Here is a 22475-nt window from a genome sequence, read left to right on the forward strand (position 1 = left end):
TCTCAGACAAAACATGAGCCCCTGCTCCACCGCAGTCCTGAGATCATATCCGTATAGCACACATCTGCAGCGGCTGTAGGTTTGCCTGGCAGTGGGAACTATGGGTAGAGAACCTTGTTAAGAGCTTAGGGATTTCATATATTTTCATGCCACTTACACTGAGATAATAAGTGAGGATGAGTAGCTGATTTATTTAAGGAAAAGAAATCCAGAAGGAAATGGAAGCTTAGAGAGGGTAAAAAAACCTTGATAAGGTCTATTAATACAGTCTCCCAGAGCCAATGCAAGAATTATAGGAAGCAGAGGGTTGAGAAAAAGTTGGGCAAATGACTAGACTAGGTATTAGATGGCAAATGCATCGGGGATGGAGGTGGAAGGTCTAGCTCTTGTGTGAAGTTGGGCGGTGAACATTAGAAGGGAAATAAGATCATGCATCACAGGAGGAGGAGGGCCATACACAACACAGGCTTTTTATTTCATTTTTCAGAGCTGGATTGCTCTGTGCAACGGGGAGGATGGGAAACTCAAAGAGTCCATGTGTTAATTTTAAAGAGAATTCACTTCCTCTAAACGTAAATGAAGATTTTAGAAGATACGTAGACAGTATGTGAAGGATACTGGCTGGGGGATGCCACAGGATGGGTGGGGTGCGAGCAAAGATTTGAAACAGTTAGAGACAGCTGTGCTGGGAGGGGACAAGCCAACTTTGTGGCACGGGGGTTGGGATGCCATGTCCCCCACAATGACTGACCACTAGAGGGCGCCTGCACCTCGCGCTCGGCCATCCCGAGCTGTCCTGGAATCTGGAGGGCCACAGGCCCTACGGGCTACTCAGGACTTGGTGACTGGCCGCAGACCTCTCAGGGCAGCCTGCACAGGACGGCTGGCCCTGCTGCTCACTGGTTTCTCCTAGAGATTGTGAAACAGCAATCCCCACCCGTCTCCCCAGTGGATGGCTGTTGACAGTCACCTCAGAACTACACATGACATTGCTTTGTGAACTACCAAGGGCTCTGCCACTGTAAGCTGGTCTCATGATTCCTGGAAATCATACGGGCTCACCGTGCCATTATATATCTCTCTATGTATACCTTCCTTCTCCTCAACTAGGCTCTAAGCTTTTAACGAAAAAGGACTATGAGGATATCTTAAAATGTCCTGAATGAGACGAAATACTACGTCTGGATTTGCTTGAAAACAACCCAGTGTGGGTGAAGGGAACCACTGAAATTTTCCCTAATAAAGTTTTAGAAGCATCATGTATTCCCAGGTCTCCCTGTCTGTAAAATGGATGAGTCACACCAGCTGGGGTTCCTTCTAACTGGACCCTCTGTGTTTCTGAGATCCACTGCACAGGGGACAACATCAGTTAGCTTGTGGGGCACGTGGGTTGCCCCAAGCTCTTAAGAAAGTCCAGGAAAAGGGGATGCAGGGTCCTGGCTGGGAACATCTCTTATCCTAACGATTTCAGTCTGTTGCAAGCCCAGAGGTGAGGAGACCTGTCAGATCCCATGGCCCCTCCTCCCAGGACGCTCCAGACCTTCCTTTGTGGCTGTGTTGCCTCGGACCTTGGCAGGAAGGCCTCAGTTGCCCCTCGGGATTTTTGTTTGCCTATGTTTTAATTCTTTTTTTTTTTTTTTTAAGACTATCAAGGAGGAAGGAGGGCTTATTTATTTATTTTATTTATGGCTGTGTTGGGTCTTCGTTTCTGTGCGAGGGCTTTCTCTAGTTGTGGCAAGCGGGGACCACTCTTCATCGCAGTGTGCGGGCCTCTCACTAGCGCGGCCTCTCTTGTTGCGGAGCACAGGCTCCAGACGCGCAGGCTCAGTAATTGTGGCTCACGGGCCCAGCTGCTCCGTGGCATGTGGGATCTTCCCAGACCAGGGCTCGAACCCATGTCCCCTGCATTGGCAGGCAGATTCTCAACCACTGCGCCACCAGCGAAGCCCTAATTTAATTCTTTTCTCTAACATCCTTTATAGAAGAGCCTCTTCAACTGTTGCCATGCAGCTCTACAGGAGAATCAGGGCCTGCTGACCGAGCTCCAGCGGGAGAGAAAGGAGAGAATGGAGAACGTCGCTGCTCAGGTGGAGGGGCGGCAGGGGAGGACCGGGGTCACCAGCCAGGGGCAGGGCTGGCATTTCCGATGGCACAACATCCCGGGTGGTATGAGCGTGTGCCGAGGTGGCAGTGATGGGGGCGTGCACGGGCAACACCCTAACTGCTGTGCCCCTGACCGTTCGGCTCACACACTTGGGGCAGTACTTGCTAGAACTGCGGGAAGGTGGAGGCAGAGACATGGGATAAGTCAGCGAGTGTCCCTTCCACGCTTTAAGGAGAAACAGACTTACCAAGTGTGCTGGGGACGGTGACCTGGTATCCTTGACCGTGGCACTGGTGGGGACATCGAGGAGGGGCCATTTCATCTGCAGGTACTGCACAGGGGACAGAAAACAATGCAGCTGGTGAGCGGGGGCCTCTCGTGCGTCCCAAGTGAGCAGGGAGGTGCTCTGCGGTGGGGGGACGACTGTGGCTTATTTTACCTGCACGCTCCTTACTGGGTCAATGGCCAGAGATCAGAAGAGTGTAGAGCATACATTGACAACCACTACTGCCACCAGCCCCTCCGTCATTCTGGGGTAAAAACATGACAGCACAACTGACCAAAGTATTCAAAGACCCTATTGGTGAGGGTCTTCAGTGGTGGGACAAGCAAGGCTCATCAAGGGACCCAGGGCTCCCAGATGGTGACCCTGCCTGTTCATTTCCATCTCTTACAGCATCACACACAACACTCCCCAGGAAATAAACAGCCTCTCCAGAACTATCTGGTGAATGAATGAATAAAAACCATCTGCCTGCCACTTCCAGGGTCACGAGTAATATCTGTCCATATTCAAGGATGTGGATCTTTACTTCGTTGTAGTGTTTCTCGATCTTGAAAAGATTTTCCAGTACCCTACCCTCTCCCATGTATTACTGCAAAAAAACCAAACCGAACAATAAACCCCCAACACACACACACACACACACACACACACACACACACACACACACACACACACGTTGTCTTTACATGAAAAGCCTCTCCTCAACCCCAGCATGGCAGAGTCTTGGGCAAGAGTCTGAGAGAGAATGGGTGGAGAGGCAGTGACAGGCTCTGGAGTTGAGTGTTCGTGGGTTCAGGTTCTCACTCTGCCAATTATGCTGTGTGACCCTGGATAAGTGTCTTAACAACTCTGAGCCTCAGTTTCTTCATCCATAAAGCAAGGCGATTATCATTAACTTTACACGTTGTTAGAAGGATTAGGGACAATGTCTAGTATTGAACACAGTGCTGTGCACGTGGAAGACATTTGATAAATGGCAGCTATTATTTTCATAAGCAAACCATTAGTCTTTGCCAGGAGCAAAATACACATGTTGTCTGAGTGTCAACACTGATATGGTGCTTCTGGGCAGCAGACCAGCCATGCAGCCTCTTTGTAGAATTCTTGAGGCCACTTTGAAAATTCGAGCTCTAATAGAATGTGGTGGCTCCAGGAAGAGTTTTCCCAAGGAGACAGAAAGAAGTCTTTGAATCATCCCTTGCTCTGGTCATTCAATTTCAGGGGAGGGGGATAAAAATCATGATTTGGCCTTGAGCTCTGAGCACAGGTCAGGAAAGGAGGATGGGCAGTGCCCCTTTGCTCTCCATCAACCACAAAAATTGACTGAGAGGGCAGGGGCTGGGCTTTCCAAAAGGTATCCACAGGCAGGAATAATAACCCAAGGACACATCTGCCAAGGGCCAGCGAGTGGCAGAGACAGCAGCTGGGATGGGCCAAGGATGCTTGGCCATGGGAGGTGGGAATGAATTAGGACAGTTCCACTCGGGACCCTCTGGTGCCCTGCCCCTCCCCCCAAATGAATGCCATCTCTATCCCTGTGCTTTGCTGATCCTATCTGCTTCCTTCCTTCACACCCTCACTCACCTATTTCCCTTCCCAGGAGCCTACACTTCCTAGATGAACTAACCGCGATTTAAATGCCTTTGGCAAGTTAATAGCACTGGACAAACATCGGTCTAGTGAGTTAAACTCATTTCCTCAGTGAACAACAACATTTGTGCTACACTGGCAGTTTTCAAAGCAGACTTAACACACGTAAACCAGTTTAATCTCCACAGCACCCCTGCTACGACAAGTCAGGGTGACTGTCCTAATTTTCAGACGAGCTAATGGAGGTAAATTCAGGGTAAGTGACTTGCCCACGTTATGAGGAGGTGGCGCTGAGGTCTCTTGACTTCAAATCCCACACTCTTCACCACAACATGAGTCATAAAGCTTTTCCTAACACTGTCCTCTTGAACATTCCACTGCTCCCCACAGCCTCTGCTCTGATGGCCTTTTCTCTCTCCTCTTCCGTCTCGCACAGGGTTGGCCACCCAGAAGCTGAATGAATACATACACGGCCATGTTCTCCTGTAGGGACACTTGAGGTGGCTGGAGCTTACTTACCCTTGAGTGCTAACCATCACACTCTTCTCTCTACAACCCATATCAGGTGCTAAAGAGAAGTGTCCCAAATTTACCCCTCGCCACACGAAACACAAAAGAAGTGTTCCTAAAATCCATCAACTCTACCAGCATCTGAGTCCCTATTTAGAGTCACAAAGATCCACACTGAACACTTCTTCACTCTTGTTGCTTACCAGGAATGTTCTTAGACCATGTCAGGGTGGCCCAGAGAAATCGATCTGAATCCTGGTTTGGGACAGTGCTGCAGATTTGGGTCTTTAAGAATACTATCCGCTGACCTTATGGGCTGTTAGACATAGCAGGCTTGCAGGGTGCTTGCACAGAGTTTCTCAACCGTGGCACTATTGACATTTTGGGCTAGAGAATTCTTTGTCGTGGGGCTGTCCTGTGCATTTTAGGATGTTTAGCAGCATTCCTGGTTTTACCTACTAGAATCCAGGGATGCTGCTAAAAATCCCTGCCAGTAGCTCCCACTCTCCGGCCCAGTTGTGATTAGCAAAAATGTCTCCAGACTTTGCTAAATATCTCCTGGAGGGGCAAAACTGCCCCCCAGTGAGAACCACTGCTCTAGTGGTTGAGGAGCTGGTACCCACTATACTATAAGATGCATGAGGGTCCATATGCCTCGGTACTGGGGCGATCAATGTACAAACATACATATAAACACATACACACAGGCATAATAAGGGTTTTTAGTAGTAGCTACTATTTATGATTGTGTATTATGTGCTTGGCGGTTATGTACCCCCCAAGACGTCTGGGCTTCTGATGGGAGGAAACCACAGTGGCCTCTTCTCCCCTTAGGGTCCACTCTTTTTTTAAAAATTGAAGTATAGTTGATTTACAATGTCAGTTTCTGGTGCACAGCCAAGTGATTTAGTTACACATATATATGTATATGTATATTCTTTTTCTTTATAGGTTATTACAAGATATTGACTATAGTTCCCTGTGCTATACTACAGTAGGACCTTGTTTATCTATTTTATATACGGTAGTTTGTATCTGCTAATCCCAAACTCTTAAGTTAGCCCTCTCCCACCCCATTTCCCCTTTGGTAACCATAAATTTGTTTCCTATGTCTGTGAGTCTGTTTCTGTTTTGTAAATAAGTTCATTTGTATCATATTTTAGATTTCCACATATAAGTGATATCATATGATATTTGTCTTTCTCTGTCTGACTTACTTCACTCAGTATGATAATCACTAGGTCCATCCATGTTGCTGCAAATGGCATTATTTCATTCTTTTTTTAATGGCTGAGTAATATTCCATTGTATATATGTACCACATCCTCTTTATCCATTCATCTGTCAATGTACCTTTAGGTTGCTTCCATGTCTTGGCTATTGTAAACAGTGCTGCTATGAACATAGGGGTGCATGTATCTTTTCAAATTACAGTTTTCTCCAGATACATGCCCAGGACTGGGATTGCTGGATCATATGGTAACTCTATTTTTATTTTATTTTTTTAAGGAACCTCCATACTGTTTCCCATAGTGGCTGCACCAATTTACATTTCTACCAACAGCGTAGGAGGGTTCCCTTTTCTCTACATAGGGGCCACTCTCACTCACTAATTTTAACTGAAACCTGGAGGCTTGGAGGGTGGGTGAAAATTTTGAGCCCCGTCCACTGCTGAAGTCTGGCTCCTTACAGATAAGACAGGCGTGGAGAGGTGGTTCTGGGAATAGTATGTGTCTTCCCAGGACCCTTCCTGCTCCAGTCGATGACGGGGGCTGGGGGGTGTGCCTGTGTTCAGAGAGGGCTTCATTCCGAGTCGTAGGGAAGTGGAGGTTTGTCACTTCCCCCTTTCCACTTTTCTGCTTTTTTTAAAGATTTTGAAACCAGTGGTGGGAGCAGGGGATGGGAGAAGACCTGTAAGAGTTGGAGTCCCTGCAGCTTAGTCATGGAAGGCCTCTGGATTGTAATTCTGAGGAAAGGGGCATTCTAAAGGGACAGCTGAGCTTCCCAGAACCATCAGTTGGGGCAGAAGGAGCCAGCAACACCACTTATAACCCTTCCCAACCTCCTTCCCAGAAATCTGGAGGTGGCTCAGCCCAATGTTCAGCTGAAATAAATCTCTCTTGGCTGTAATTCTCATGTGCGGCCAGCCCCACAGGGCTAATCACTCATTGGTGGGGAACATGTTCCTGTGGATTAAGAGATGTGTGGCTAAGCCTAGATTCTCTGCACAGTAATGGCATGTGGGCAAATTAAAACTGCTGGTTTCTCCAAGCCCAGGCTAGGCTCCATCCAACTGGCCACAACTGGCTCCTGACCAGTCTGTCATGGCCAGACTTCAGCACCTCCCTCCTGGGGGATGCTCACCGTGATGGACCGCATGGGACCCGTGTGGCATCAATGCACTGACGGCCGAGCAACAGCAACAGCCACCACTTATGGGATAAGCGCTCTCTTCTGATTCTCAAAAAACAGAAAGAAAAAACTAAACCCAAATGGTGAGGACTGTTAACCCTCGATTTACAAATGCTACTGAACAACATGCTGCTGTGTGCGGTGACCCTCTGAGACAGGCCAGACAGGCAGTTTCCCAATCTTACCGAATCTGGGAAACTCTTTTTGTGGGACTGGAGTTCCGTGGAATGCATTTGGGGAAGTCCTTTTTTTTTTTTTTCTTTTTTGGCGACGCCGCGTGGCATGCGGGATCTTAGTTCCCCAACCAGGGATCGAACCCACGTCCCCTGCAATGGAAGCTCGGAGTCTTAACCACTGGACCACCAGGGAAGTTCCCCCCACTTTTTTTTATAGTTGATTTACAATGTCATGTTAGTTTCAGGTGTAGAGCACAGTGATTCAGTCATACATACATATATATTGGGAAGTTCTGCTATTGTGGGTCACAGTTAAGTATAGTGAGGCTGTGGTTTAGAACCTGTCTTTTTACCGTGTTAAGGAAGGATGATTCTGTTCCTATTTTTAAATCGTTTTCCCTGGGACAGTTGTTGAATTCTCTCAGAATCCACCAAAATGGTGGTTTCTCTTATTTGCCTCGGACATGAGATGGATACATAGTAATAGATTTTCTTACACTGAAGCACCCTTGTATTCCCCAGGTAAACCCTGTTCGGTCACGGTGGCTTGTTCGTTCTTGTATATATTGTGGAATGCTACACATGAGTGTTTTAAGATTCATACTTCTACGTTCCGAAGAGTGAACAAGTTTTCTTTCTTTTTTTGGTGACGTCTTTATCAAATGTTGCTATCAGTGTTATTTTGGCTTTATCATGTATACGGGTGCTGCTTGCTGCTCTTTTTCTTAATGTTCTGGGTCTCTTGGGCCCCCCTCCAGTACCCTCCTTGGGGATATCCCTTGGCCAGGTGGGCTGTTTCCACCCAACTTGGGCCTAGGGAAGGGTCCCTCTGCAGCGTCTCTCACTGGAGAGCCAGAGCCCTCTTCTTGCAGGGAGGTGGGGCACTGGGCCCACAGAATCCCGCTTAGCTTGGAGACTGTGCAGCAGATTAATTGCAGCTGTGCCCTGGAATTTCCCCAACATACAAATCTTCATGATGTAAAACAGCTGGGAGGAAATCCCAGCATGCCCTGTCCAGAGGCAGAACTGCCAATGAGCTCTGGAGATTAACCCTCCGCCTCCCAGAAGGTAGGAACGGCCCCTCCCCCAGCCAGGCCCCCCAGTTCCAAGCTTGCTTTGCTGGAGACAGGAGTCTCCAGGACTCTTGGGAACGCCCACATTCTCCCCACTCATAGGTTCTCACAGAAAACCCTTTAAGCAGGGCTCGGGCAAGAGAGGAAGCAAAGCCTCATGTTACAGACTCAAATCGCAGTGTTCCCGGAGGGGGGGTGCCCTACAGCTGGAAGTCAGGAAGCAAATCAGCTCCAAAAGATGCCCAGGTGAGAAGACTCCACTCCACAGAATCCCTTCTGCTTCTCCTTGGTGGGAGGGACAGGCCTGGTGCACACAGAAGGGGCCCCTTTCTCTACCTTTCCTGTCTCATGGTTTTTGTGCTTCAGAGCAGAAGCTTACCAGTTTAGGTGACCAGTCTTTCCTGCCTCTCTGGTCCCCAGTGGTGAATGGAGATTCTGGGACCCCATGAATAGAGAAAAGGCCTTCCCAGGATTCCCTCCCAGGAGATCATGTGGTGCGGCAGCCACCCAGGGGCACAGGCTAGAAACCCAGCCCCACAGGCAGATGGCCGTCCACCCCACAGCGACGAGGACATCGTGCAAAATGCTCTCCACTTCCTTTTAAAGACGATCTTTAACATCAAGAATCGTATCATAAATGAAAAATGTGAACCATCTATCAGTTTTTCCTTACTTTCTATTCTGCCACAATCGGGGATGAAATTGTTCTTCGGGACAATTGCAGTGGTCTCCCAGACCCTACAAGAGTTCAGACTTCTAAAAACCAACCTAGGGACTTCCCTGGTGGTGCAGTGGTTAAGAATCCGCCTGCCAGTGCAGGGGGACACGGGTTCGAGCCCTGGTCCGGGAAGATCCCACATGCCACTAAGCAACTGAGCCCGTGCGCCACGACTACTGAGCCTGCGCTCTTGAGCCTGCGAGCCACAACTACTGAGCCCATGTGCCACAATTACTGAAGCCCGCGCGCCTAGAGCCCGCGCACTGCAACGAAGAGCAGCCCCCGCTCGCTGCAACTAGAGAAAGCCCGCGCACAGCAACAAAGACCAATGCAGCCAGAGATAAATAAATAAACAAATAAATAAATAAAACAGTTGATTTGACTGACGTTCAACTAAATTTAAAAAAATAATAAATAAAAAATAAATAAAAAAATAAAAACCAACCTACCAGATCTCTTCCCTGCTGAAAATCCTTTCCTGGGTGGTTGCTGGGTCAGGGGATACTCACCAGCAATCTAAGGCCAACATATCCTCTGGCTCCAACCCTCACCATCCCCACACCCCCTCACACCAGCTGCACTAAAGTTCTTTTCTTTTTTTAAAAAATAAATTAATTAATTTTTGGCTGCGTTGGGTCTTCGTTGTGGTGCGCGGGCTTCTCATTGCAGTGGCTTCTCTTGTTGCAGAGCACAGGCTCTAGGTGCACGTGCTCCAGCAGTTGTGGCTCGTGGGCTCTAGAGCGCAGGCTCAGTAGTTGTGGCTCACGGGCTTAGTTGCTCCGTGGCATGTGGGACCTTCCCGACCAGGGCTCGAACCCGTGTCCCCTGCACTGGCAGGCGGATTTTTAACCACTGCGCCACCAGGGAAGTCCCTGCACTAAAGTTCTTAATGCACTCTGACTGTGCCATATTGCTCAACTGGTTCTTGGCCTGGTGTATCCTTTACTCGTGGGAAACTCTATCCCCTCCTTTAAAACCTGGCACCAAGGTCACCTTCCCTGACAAGGCTTCTCCAGCTGCACACAATGGCCAGTCACACTCACCTCTGGGCCCCAGTTGTGCTTGGTGTTCCCATGGCACTCAGTATGCTGCTGTTGTTACCCGTTTGCAAATTCTACCTGTCTTTTGAACCGTCAGTTCCTCAACGGTCACGTCCGCATCCTCAATTCCTTGCCCAGAAGCCAACATTCATGATGCCTCCAGACCCTGTCCCACCTTGAGCTTAAGCATGTTACCAATCTCATAAGCCCCAGTTTCCACATCTGTAACATGGGTCATCCAGCCTCTTCCTGAATCCTTTAGAGACATGAGACACACATAATGGAGCCCCTTTCACTCTTAAGCGATTGGTCCTCACTTCAGTTGGCTTAGTATTGCCGAGAATTTGTAAATGCAGCCTGGAGGCTGTGATACCCAACCCTGCCTGTTCCTGGAGGCTTCTTAAAGTCCTCTATCTTCTTTCAAAATGGACATGTTGATCTAAATTTGAAAACGTACCAACATTGAGTAATGAACTCATTAGTGAGGAGACAGAACAGCTTTCCCAAGTGGGAACAACGTTTAGTTTTCAGAAGTCGCTGAGGAAGATAAAATGAAAGTATTAGAAGAACTGGTTCCCAAACACGATGGATTAGACACAACTCCAGGAGCAAAAGCATAAAAAACAAGGTTTACACCCTTATCCCTTATTACCTTTTTCTAAAGATGAGTAGTTTCTGCATTTGCTTAGTTTTATGAATGGCACTAACCCCCAAGTACAATCACCTTCTTTGTTTTGCTCAAGTGTAGAAGGCTGGGTTCCTTTTTCTTCTTCTTTTTAAAAAATATTTATTTATTTATTTATTGGCTGTGCCGGGTCTTAGTTGCAACATGTGAGATCTAGTTCCCTGACCAGGCATTGAAGCTGGGCCCCCTGCATTGGGAGCACGGAGTCTTAACCACTGGACCACCACGGAAGTTCCCTGGGTTCCTTCTTGAGGTTTTGTTGATAGGTGAGTTGTTACAAATAAATCCAATTAATAAATCCACAAAGCCCTATAATAAGTGACTATTCAACTTGATACAACAGACACAATTTTCCTTGGAAAAGTTATTTAGAACCACAGTTTGGTAGTGTTTTAAACCAATGAAGTGACTTTTGTCTGTCTAGCACCTGTCACAGCAACTTAGTCAACAAATATTTTTGGAGCCCCTCTGTGTACTGGCAGCAGAGGGTCTCCAAGATTATTCCACGACTGAAGAGTAAACTCAAAAATAAGACTGGGCTGGGGACTTCCCTGGTGGTCCAGTGGTTAAGACTCCGTGCTTCCACTGCAGGGGGCGCGGGTTCCATCCCTGGTCCGGGAACTAAGATCCCACGTGCTGCGTGGCACAGCCAAAAGAAAGAAAAAAAAAAAAAGAGTGGGATGGCTGGGTTTCAGTTTCCCCATAAACACCCATTTCCTCCCCTTCCCCCCCAATAATTCCCCTTCTTTCCTGGATGGCCTCAAACTACTCTCTTCCCCTCCCAATTCAGAGAATCTGGCCATTTTGCCTACCAGATTTGATGAAAGGGTTATTTTTAAAATTGGCTCCCCCCCCCAGAGGCCAATTTCTAGTGGTGGAAGACAGAGCACAGAGGTGACACAGCAGGGTTCCAGGCTCTTCCTAACTTCTCTGGACTAGGTCATCTCACCTTTAAAATGGGGCTATTTTACTTCATCAGCCTGAAGGCCGGGACCTGGATCAGCCAGCCTCCTATGGAAGAAAAATCAAATGCGGCTGTTTGTCTAAAGCACAGTGGATGCCTGGGAGTGGAGCCTGGGTTGAGGTGCTCCCTGGATACAGAACCAGGAGTCCTAGCTGATCCCCACTTCCGAGCTGTGGACCTGAGGACGTGACCTGACCTTTCAGAGCCTCTGCTTTCTCACCTGTAACATGGGAATAAAGGGTTTTTTATTTAGAGGGGTGATCCCTCGGAGAGGACCAAGAGCTGGGCACGCGGCAAGCTCTCGGGAAATGTGTGTTTAGTCACTAAAACTTAGTTATTCTTGCTCAATGAGCATTACCTGCACTTCTCCCAGGGACAGCTCATTAACAGGCTTTGGCTCCTCACTCATCTCTGGGTGCTTCGTGGGGAGAGGTCCTGCGTGGGTAAATGTTTAACAGCTGGCTCTCTTAAGCAAAAACAAAAAGATAAGCCCTGCTTTGCAGCATTTGCTGGGATTCACGGTGTAAATATTCCCACCGTGGCTGATTGCAAGCTCCCGCAGTGAGTCGCCGATGGCAACGTTGGGAAGAGATGCTTGTAACTGGCTGGGGCAACACCAGTGAGTGTAGGCGGGAGCTGAGGGGGTCTCAGGTCTGCCCCGACTTGCCGGGACTGCTGGCTGTGTTCACAGATGGCTGGAGGCTGACACGTGTGGTCTTGAGGGAGAGCTGGACACTTGGCCGAGCGTGTCTTCCTGGCCGCTGTGTGCTCCTTTCAGAAGGAACAGGGGACCTCTGTCCCCAGAGCTCTGGGTACAGCCGCTCTGTGGTAAAGGGACTTCTGGGGCAGAGACCTGGGCTTTCCAGAAAAGTCAAAGTTAAACAAACTGCTTTTGGGTCCTCATTTTCCAAGCCTGGAGCTACAGGCCTCCTGAGTCCTATGTAGCCTCTTGCAGTGGCTTTGAACTTGGGTCTGCTGGGCCCAGGTAGTTTCTGCGCTCACTGCCTGACAATGGACACACCATAGAGAAGCTTCTTCACGGGAACTGGCCTTGGATGCCGGGCCCTCCTTCCCTGGGCGGACCCCTGCCTGACCAGTCCTCCTCTCCCCTCTGGCTCCGGCCTTGTCGTGGCCACATCTGGCGTATACTGACGGTACACCCCTGCTATCATGTACGATCACCTGTCCTGGCCCCGCTGTGGCCTCTGCCCTTGCACCACGTGTGCACCTAGAGCTGACCCCACACCACTACACAGGGAGCTGCCTTATTCTGCTAACGGCCTCACAGTAAGCGCAGCATGGAGGTACCATAATCTACTAAGTAGTCCCATAACCGTAGACACACAGGTGCTTCCCAGTCTTTTGCCGCCATGAATATCCTCATCACTTTGCTCACGTCTGAGTATATAATTGTAGGACCCATCTCCAGTTGTGAGGGGACCGCTAGGTCAAAGGTATGTACTTAGCTTTTTGAGAAGTATTACCGAAGACCTCCCAGTCTACACTGCTCGCTACCAGCAACACACGAGAGCGCTCATCTCCCCAAGCCCTTGCCCACACAGTGTTATTCAACGTAACCTTCTTTACCAGATGGGCAGGTGAAAAACCGTAGCTCACTGTAGTTTCAATTCACATATCTCTTGTTGTAAGTGAGGCTGGGAATTGTCACAAGTACAGGTACTGGGTTGAAGGACAGAAAAAAGATGTGTAGCCGAAAGGGCTTACAGTCTATGGGGGCGGCAGGGAAAGGGTGAGAGTGAGTGAGAGGGGTCGCTGGGGTTCCTCATAATTACAGAGGACTGTGCAGCCTCTACTGCATTTGACCTTCACTCGGGAAGAAAAAGGGCAGATGTGATAGGAGCCGAGGGCACGGTCTCTGGGGCATGGACGCGAGCGGAGGGAGAGGGGAGCCCAGGAAGTCACTGCTGCTTCCACTTCCCACCACCGTCCCACCCGTCTCTGTGACTGCAAGGCCCCTGATGACTCGAGAAAGAAAATAAAGGCAACTGGCCTTTTACCTGCCAAATCCTATAGGCATCTCTGGGGAAACACATTTCCTGCCCGGAAGCCCTCTCCCGCCTTGGCTCCTGTGGTTCCAGGTTCTGTGTGGCCTCTGGTTGGTCTGCATTTATTGACCTGCATAAATGTCTCGGACCAACTCTTCAGTGAGAAAAGCCAGTTACGGCGGAACCCGGAAGGACAGTCACCAAGATGTTCTCACTGGGTTTTAGCATTTGGGGCAATTCTCTTACTTTCTTCTTTGCGCTTTTCTTATTCATTTGAAATTTTTACAATGACTGTGTAGCGTACTATCGCAACAGTAAGCAAAGCTATTAAAATAACAGCAACCCTAGGTTAATTATTTTCATCCCCCCCAACCTGTGCCTTCAGTTTTCCCAAGTAGAAACCTCAGAATCTACCACCTTAATGTCTTCAGCTGCCTCCCCTACCTCCTGTTGGCCACCAAGTTCCATGGATCCTGGGCATCTTTCTAGATTCTAGGGATTCAGGTCCTCCCTATTCACAGCTGGGCCACTGCAGCACCTGCAGCTGGTCTCCTGGCTCCTGTTCAGTGTCTGCTCCACACCATCCCGGAGGCACGTGGGGGGAGCAACCCAGTTCGAAGGGGGTGGGGGTGGGTTGCAGGTCATTTGGCCTCAGATTGACAAAACGTCTGTTGTCCATATCAAAGAACAGCGTGGTGAATGGAGATTAAGGGGTCCCAATCCTCTTCCACAGTGTCACCACTGCTTCTGTCTCTCTCCCCATCTCTTCCCGTCCACCCTTTACTGGCTCCCTGAAACATCTTTCTAAAACATAAAAGTACCCTATTTAAAGCTATCAGGTGGCTTCCCATTCTTACGGAACTGCCTACTTAGACTTATAAAACTGACCAAGAGGCAGTGAAAGCTCTGTACAGAACACTCCATAAATGTTTAATGGGTACCTCCTCTATCAGGTGGCGGTTTATGTGCATGATATGCCACAGGGGAGATTTTTTAAAAGCCATATAAACAACTAGAATATAAGTCAGCAGATGACAGGTTCAGAGAAGAGAGGGATTGCAGTGGGCAGGATTCTCGCGGAAAGACCGGAAGACTTCACAAAGGAGGTGGCATCTGAGCTGGGTCACACAGGGAGAATACACTTCTGTAGTCATTTACTTTCTTTAAAAAAAAAAATTAATTAATTATGGCTACACTGGGTCTTAGTTACAGCATGCAGACTTCTTAGTTGCGGCTTGTGGGATCTAGTTTCCCGTCCAGGGATCGAACCCGGGCCCCCTGCATTGGGAATGCAGAGTCTTACCCACTGGACCACCAGGGAAGTGCCTGTAGTCATTTACTTTTGAAAGCACTTTAATTACCTCATTTGATCTTACTGACCCCTAAATATGGATAAAGCAGATATTATCATGCTCATTTTAAAGATGGGGAAACTCAGCCTGCTGGAAGCTCTCGGATTTACACAAGGGTCATGAACTAGTTGATGGTCCAGTTGGCACGGGAATATGGGGCTTTGGACTTTTATGGTATGACTCACAGGGTACGAGGGCATGCTCTCTGTCTTCTAGAAGCTTCAATTTCATCCTGGAATCTTGGGATAGCAAATACCGGGCATGGGTGCTGCCACACTCCCCTGGTGGACCCATGGCAGACATTGCTAATAGATCATGGGACTTCTCCCAATTAATGTTGGGTTAAGACCTCAGAATTCTCAACCCAGTACACCAGGCAGCCACTAATAGTTGGTTAAAATTGATGTGTGAGGTGTAGGCTATTTATTCTGATTTAAGCCTGAAGTAGATACAGATATTCCGGCTGGCGAAAAGGAGAGGTGAGACCAGGCCTCAGGAACATTTCCCTCCTGGCTGGCACGTGAGGAACTAAGTTTCTAGACAGAGGGGAAGAAGCCAGGGAGAATGTGACTGGATAGCAAAACCTGTAATGACTGCAAAGCCCATTGACCAAAAGCAGGCCTGGGAATTCTGAAGTTTATGGATTTCCCCTGGGGGAGGAGAAGCTGGAAGGCATCCCAGGTATTGAGGAGAAAGGAAGCAGGATCTGTGGATAATCAATGGGGAACAGGAAGCACTTATCTGGGGCCAGTAAAGCACACAACACAAAAGAACAGCCAGGAGGCCTGGAGCTGCCTCCCAGTGCATGGAGCTCCGAGGGCCTCTCTCCAGAAGCCTTCTCCGTGGCTCCCGCAGGCCCAGCAGTGGCCAAAGTCAACAACTCCTGGGCACCAGGAAATGGGAAATGTCTGACGAGGTCCCTCAATAGGTGGGCAGTTCTGGGAGAGATCTTGGATCCCACCGGCGAGACAGGATGCTGAGAATAAGGCCACACTAGCCATCTCTACACAGGGCTGTCACTCCTGATAACGGAGCCCAAAGTCCAGGTTCCTGCATCCGATGCTGCTGTGTATGCAAATTTCTGTGCACGAGTGGGTTAGTCACGCAGAGGGAACCTAAAAAGATTCTACATTCATATGGAAGCGAGGCTGCAGGAAATTAGGATAGGATAGTGGAAGGGCTAAGAAAGTAATGTTTATGGTGGGTACATTGTATGTTGATACTTTATATGCATTATCACACCAAGCTCATGCCTCCTCCGCCTCACTTCATTTTAAAATTTTATTTATTTAATTTTTAAATTTATTTTTTATTTTTTTCTTTTTGGCCACTCCATGTGGCATGCAGGATCTTACTTCCCTGACCAGGGATCGAACCTGTGCCCCCTGCAGTGGAAGTGTGGAGTTTTAACCACTGGACCACCAGGGAAGTCCCCTCCTCACTTCATGAAAGGGTACTGCACCTCACTCCCAATTCCCATCTCAATTCTATTAAATAACATCTCCTATTTTTAGTATTAAAATGAATACTTTAGTAGGCATTAGCATATAATATATGTGTGTGTGTGTACATATATATATGGAAAACTGCTTTCTTGGACACTGTTGCTTTCAATAAAGTTCCATTTTAAAAAGTAGAAATAAAGTGAGTCAATTCAAAGAAAAATGTTAAGTAGATGCCATAGGTGCTATGTGGCAAAGATTATGTACATAAGGGACATTTGAGGAACGCTGTTGTAGACTCACGTGTTTAGTATGGTCATCCAGAGGCTACAGCAAATTACAGGCGGCATCCCTAGGAACTGGGAGAGGTCTGCAGACATAACCCCAAAGTCAGCATGTCCCAGGACACACCACTATTTTCTTCCCAAATGCTTCTCACCCAGACCCACCATCCTCTTGTGCACTCCCAGGTCAAAACCTCAGAAATCTTTCCCTCCACCCTCTCCCTCACCGCTGGCTAAGTCCTGTCCATGGGCTGCCCCGGTATTTTTTTCCTCTCTACCACCCCTGACCTTGCAATGGCTTCCTAGTTCCTCCTGCAAGTCATGCACACATCCTGCTGCCCCACTGACTTCCCTGCTCATAGCCAGGCTTGCGGATCCCTCCTCACCTCCCCTGGAGCTTCTTGGGCTCAGGAACCACTTACTCATGCCTTGGGTTGCCACAGCCCTTGGCAGAGCACATCATCTGAGAGCTGCTTGATGACTACGGCAGGGTGTTTCAGAGTCAACAGAATCAGAGACACAAATGCTTCTACCCTCTAGGTGTTGCTTCCCAGCCAGTTCTAGGTGGAAATGCATCTAAAGGTCAAAGGCAATCAGTGGCTATCCTCCTGCGGTCGGTAGTTACCAGAGACCCTACCCTTGCTGGCCTAGGGCAAGAGCAGTGATAACCACAGCCTTCTGGGCAGGCAGTGGATAGAGCCAGTGGGACCATCTACTGGTAGTGGGTGGTCTAACAGCCGATAAAGACTCCATTTGCTTAATACAATAAGACTGATCAAATAAAAAAAATTCACTGATATCATATCTGCTTCCAACTATTTTAACATTTCACCATATAGTTTATATATTGATCACAAAAAATAACCTGGTATATCTTCTGTAGGGCTGGTGGTGGGGGATGATGACACCAGGCTTGTGCTGCTCAGCACTGCTGTGGAACACAGCATTTCTGGAATTCATATTCTGTTTGGTATTATCATTTAGGTAAGCAGGTAAGTAGGTGCAAAAGCCAAGGATAGCAAACTGTCTGCATAGAAGAGTAAACAGATGTCTTTAAAGATAACATTTACTGGGACTTCCCTGGTGGCGCAGTGGTTAAAAATCCGCCTGCCAATGCAGGGGACACGGGTTCGAGCCCTGGTCCGGGAAGATCCCATATGCCGCGGAGCAACTAAGCCCGTGCGCCACAACTACTGAGCCTGCACTCTAGAGCCCACGAGCCACAACTACTGAGCCCACGCGCCTAGAGCCCATGCTCTGCAACAAGAGAAGCCACTGCAATAAGCCCACGCACTGCAACGAAGAGTAGCCCCTGCTCGCCGCAACTAGAGAAAGCCCGCCCGCAGCAACGAAGAGCCAAGGCAGCCAAAAATAAATAAATAAATAAATTTAATAATAAAAAAATAACATTTACTGATCAGTTACATTGTACCAAGCACTGTACCAAACTATTGTATTTCCATGTGTTATTTCATTTAACCCTCATAGCCTTATAAATTTTTTTTTTTTCCTGCGCCATGTGGCATGTGGGATCTTAGTTCCCCAACCAGGGATCGAACCCATGCCCCATGCAATGGAAGCATGGAGTCTTAACTGCTAGACTGCCAGGGAAGTCCCGTAGCCTTATAAATTGATGCTATTATTGTCCCCATTTAACAGAGGAATAGAACAGAGAGGTTAAGTAACTTGCCCAAGCCCTGTTCATCCCAAAGGCCACACTCTTAACCCTTTCTTTATACTAGTGTTGGAAGAGAAATAAACCACACCTCTCCTCCAGTCCATCCTGGCATTTCTCAGATAAGGGCACTCAGGCCCCTGGCAGAGCTGGGATTAGAACAACCTAGGCATCCTGGCCCCCAGTTACAGAAGAACTAGGGTGGATCAGGTTATTTTTTTCAACCAACATATAACTTATAGGGGAAAATATAAAAATAATTGGAAGGGGATGAAATATTGCTCTAAACAAAGCAATATTATGAATGCCAACAGCAGAAGTCATATAACACACAACAAAGGAATGATTGTATTATTCAAGATTTTGTTTTGGAGAATCCAGAAGAGTTTTTGAGTGTGGCCATAGCTCCACACTGCCCCCTGGTGGTTCCCATGCACACACTGGGAGCAGGCCAGGCCAAGGACTAGCCTGAACAAAGACTTTGGATCAGGATAGATGCCATGTGTACTGAAAACCACATCAGGGAAAGGCCTCAGAAATCCCAGAGGCAGTAAAGATCCTTTGGTCTGGGTACTTACCCAAACAGTTAAGGGAAATCTCTGGGCTCCACTTCCATTTGTATGCAGAATTTGAGGTAAAGAAGTTATGAACTCAGTAATGAGTTAAATGCTTTCAGTCTGTCATATTGGCTAAGGCTTTCCCCTTCTTTAGTTACCATGGGCACTTTTTCATACCCTGTTGGTGGGAAAGTAAATTAGTAAAGCTTTCTTGTGCAATTTGCAGGTAGGTATCAAGTCTTCCAAAGGCTTACCACCCCTAGGAATGTATCCTAAGGAAATAATTAAGAATGTGAGCAAAATATAGCTCAAGAATGCTCACTGAAGAGCTGTTTATTATAGCTGAAAGCTATTCAGTACCTTACGCTACAAATATGATATCCTAACTTATGAAGTAGGTGAATATTTATAGACGTGGAAAAGTGTGTATACTGTTAAAATGAAAAAGCAGGATACCAAACATGTATAGCATCCCACTTTTGAAAAAATGTCTTCATATACATACATTTTTTTAAATTAATTAACTATTTATTTATTTATTTTTGGCTGTGTTGGGTCTTCGTTTCTGTGCGAGGGCTTTCTCCAGTTGTGGCAAGTGGGGGCCACTCTTCATCGCGGTGCGCGGGCCTCTCACTATCGTGGCCTCTTTTGTTACGGAGCACAGGCTCCAGCCGCGCAGGCTCAGTAGTTGTGGCTCACGGGCCTAGTTGCTCCGCGGCATGTGGGATCTTCCCAGACCAGGGCTCGAACCTGTGTCCCCGGCATTAGTAGGCAGATTCTCAACCACTGCGCCACCAGGGAAGCCCTTCATATATGTTTAGAAGAGAGGTCTGGAAGGATACCCATCAGGAGGTGAGCTGAACTTATCTCTGGATGACAAGGTTATGGGTGTTTTAATTTTCTTCTTTTGGCTACACATATATTGCTTTTAAAGTATAAAAACAAATATAGGCAATGGGAATCGCTTTTTAATTAGAAGTTTTAAAGACAGATAAAACTGATTGGGGGAAAAAAAAATCAATAAAGTCTATATTCAAATCTCCAGTCTCTCATTTCTGAATTTCTAAGGGCTATTTTTCCTCGAGTGGTGTCCTGCCCCTGACAACTCTCCCCCACCATCGCCACTAGGGCCTGAAAAGGGGTGATATCAGCCCCTCGAGAATCTCTACTTGTCTCTGGGCAAGATGCGCTGGGCCAGCAGTGACCACCAGCTGCACTCAGCCCCACTCCACAGGCAGTGCCCTTTGACACGCTACTCCAGCTGTTTTCCTTCCCCAACGGAACACAGATGGGTGCCCCAAAGGGGGCAAGTTTGGGTACCATTTCGACCAGAGGGGAAGGGCTGTGGAGATAACCCAGTCTACAGGAGCTCAGACCTCCCTGGGACCTGCCTGGAGGAGCTTGAAAACATTGATTCCTGTCTCCCCTCCCTATCATGTTCTAGGGTAGGACTAGAGTATTCTTATTTCTTTTTTAAAGCTCCCCAGGTGATGCTAAAGTGCACTCAAGAGTTTTCTTCAGCTGCTAACAACCCCTTCCCCCTAAGAACTTTCCGCAGTTTCTACCCACTGGGCTTCTCGTTCAAAGATGACCTCCGTGGATCTGATCCTGTCCCTTTGACACTCTTCTTATCCCCCAGAGCAAGCATTCACCCACTTACCCTTTAAACATTTTTAAGTGTTTCTTATTGTATGCCAGGTCCCATGTCTCGCCCCTGCCTAAATGCTTACTCAGAACACTATCTTTATTACAGAGAAACCATTATATGGATAAAGTTCAAAGTGAAAGTGTCTGGGAAATATGGAGAATCCACAACCTGAAAGCATCCTTTGCAGAGTCTCACAAATTAACCATCAGGAGGTTAGAAAGGAAATGCCTGCACTGTGATTCCTGCTAATGTCACTGGGCAAATTCACCATCACAACCAGTATCCCTTTAACATTCCTACTGGCGTCAGCACAAGACATGCCTTATTTCTGGGTTGGGAGAGGGGCCGCAGCGCATTCCCCGACCTCTCCAACCAAATCGAAGGCTTGGTCTTTATGGAATTTCAAGCATCTGGGCTAGGCTAGTTAGGTTGGGGAAGGGGGATACATTTCAGAGCACGGAAGTCCTAAAAATATTTCTTGAATCTCATGTCATTTCCCAAGTGACCCAGGAGCACACCTACTCTAGGCATAGCCTGGGCATGAGGCTGCTTGCGGAACTGAACTTTCATAGGCAGCTGTTTGGGGAGCGGGGCGGGGAGGTGATCAGGCCTTGTTCAGGGCCCGCATCCGACGAGCCCAAGATTCCACATTTCTGCCACTTCCTTCCTGAGGCCCTGGTTCCCATCCACTGACTCTGAAAGGCGATCCCTGAAATGAGTGACAATTCCATCTCCATGTCCCGGGATCCGTGATGCACACAGAGCCAGACTGGCTAAGTGCGGCTCATCTGAACGCTTTTGGTAAGTCACCGGCCAAATTCTCTATTTGATCCACCTTTATTTTCTATGTTACATTCGTAGACGTCCCACACTACTTATTAATTCCTTGAGGCCAGGGATACTCAAATACATGCTGAATTAAACTCAAAGTCATGGTTTGAATGGGTCATTAATTTCTTCCTTCTCAATTTCCATTTTTCTCCCCAAAGAAGGAAAATCAGAGCAGTTGGCCAGCGTCCCACGATTGGGTGGGCCCCTGTGCTGCTGCCATCTCTCCCTTATATTATAGTCTTTGGGGGAATTCCCTGGCAGTCCAGTGGTTAGGACTTGGCGCTTTCACTGCCATGGGCCCAGGTTCAATCCCTGGTTGGGGAACTAAGATCCCACAAGCCGTGGGACATGGCCAAAAAAGAAAAAATTGTATATATATAATAGGCTTTTTATAAAAACCCCAAAACACCCCACGTTGTCCCTTCCACTCCCAATGCCTCATCCCACTGCCATCTGGCTTCCATGTCACTGACACTGTTCCTGGAAGGTTACTGCTGACCCTCTAACTACAAATTCAATGTCATCTTCCAGCTCTCCTCCCTAAGAAGGCCCTCAGCTTCTGGGACCCCCCTTTCGGCTGGTTCTCCACTTCCCCTCCCACTACTCCTTGGTGTCGGGTCTACCCCTCGAAGGCTGTGTTCTCAATCCTCCTCCCTGTGTAAGCCCGTCCACCCCGGTCAGGACCCAGTGGTGGGCACGCCCTGTGGCTGCCAGTAACCTCACTTCTCATTCCCAACAGCTTCCTCTGCACCTTGACACAGGCAGCTCGATCCCACACAGACTCAGCGAAACCCAGCCCTGATCCAGTTTCCTAACCTCCTACAAACCAGAGCTCTTTTTAAAGCAAAGGGGAACATTTTAACAATTACACCAGGTGTGATGGTTAGTTTAGAGGTCAACTTGACCGGACCACAGAGTGCCCAGATATTCGGTCAGCATTATCCTGTGCGTTTCTGTGAGGGTGTTTTGGGGTGAGATGATTACATTTGAATCGGTAGATTGAGTGAAGCAGATCACCCTCTGTAAGGTAGGTGGGTCCCCGTCCAATCAGTTAAAGGCTTGAGTAGAACAAAAAGGCTGACCTTCTCCTGAAGGAGAGAGAATGTTTCCTGCCTGATGACC

General features: G+C 48.0%; 1 protein-coding gene across 1 annotated transcript in view; it reads right to left on the reverse strand.

Annotated features, from left to right (window-relative positions):
- The window catches only part of TCF7L1 (transcription factor 7 like 1), a 159392-nt gene that overhangs the window by 22413 nt on the left and 114504 nt on the right, over positions 1 to 22475 (reverse strand). Inside the window, exon 4 of the mRNA XM_036872790.1 lies at positions 2352 to 2435. Coding sequence (XP_036728685.1) covers positions 2352 to 2435 — 84 coding nt within the window. The remainder of the gene's footprint in view (positions 1 to 2351; positions 2436 to 22475) is intronic.

Source organism: Balaenoptera musculus, chromosome 13 (assembly GCF_009873245.2).
Source record: "Balaenoptera musculus isolate JJ_BM4_2016_0621 chromosome 13, mBalMus1.pri.v3, whole genome shotgun sequence".
Taxonomy (NCBI): Eukaryota; Metazoa; Chordata; class Mammalia; order Artiodactyla; family Balaenopteridae; genus Balaenoptera; species Balaenoptera musculus.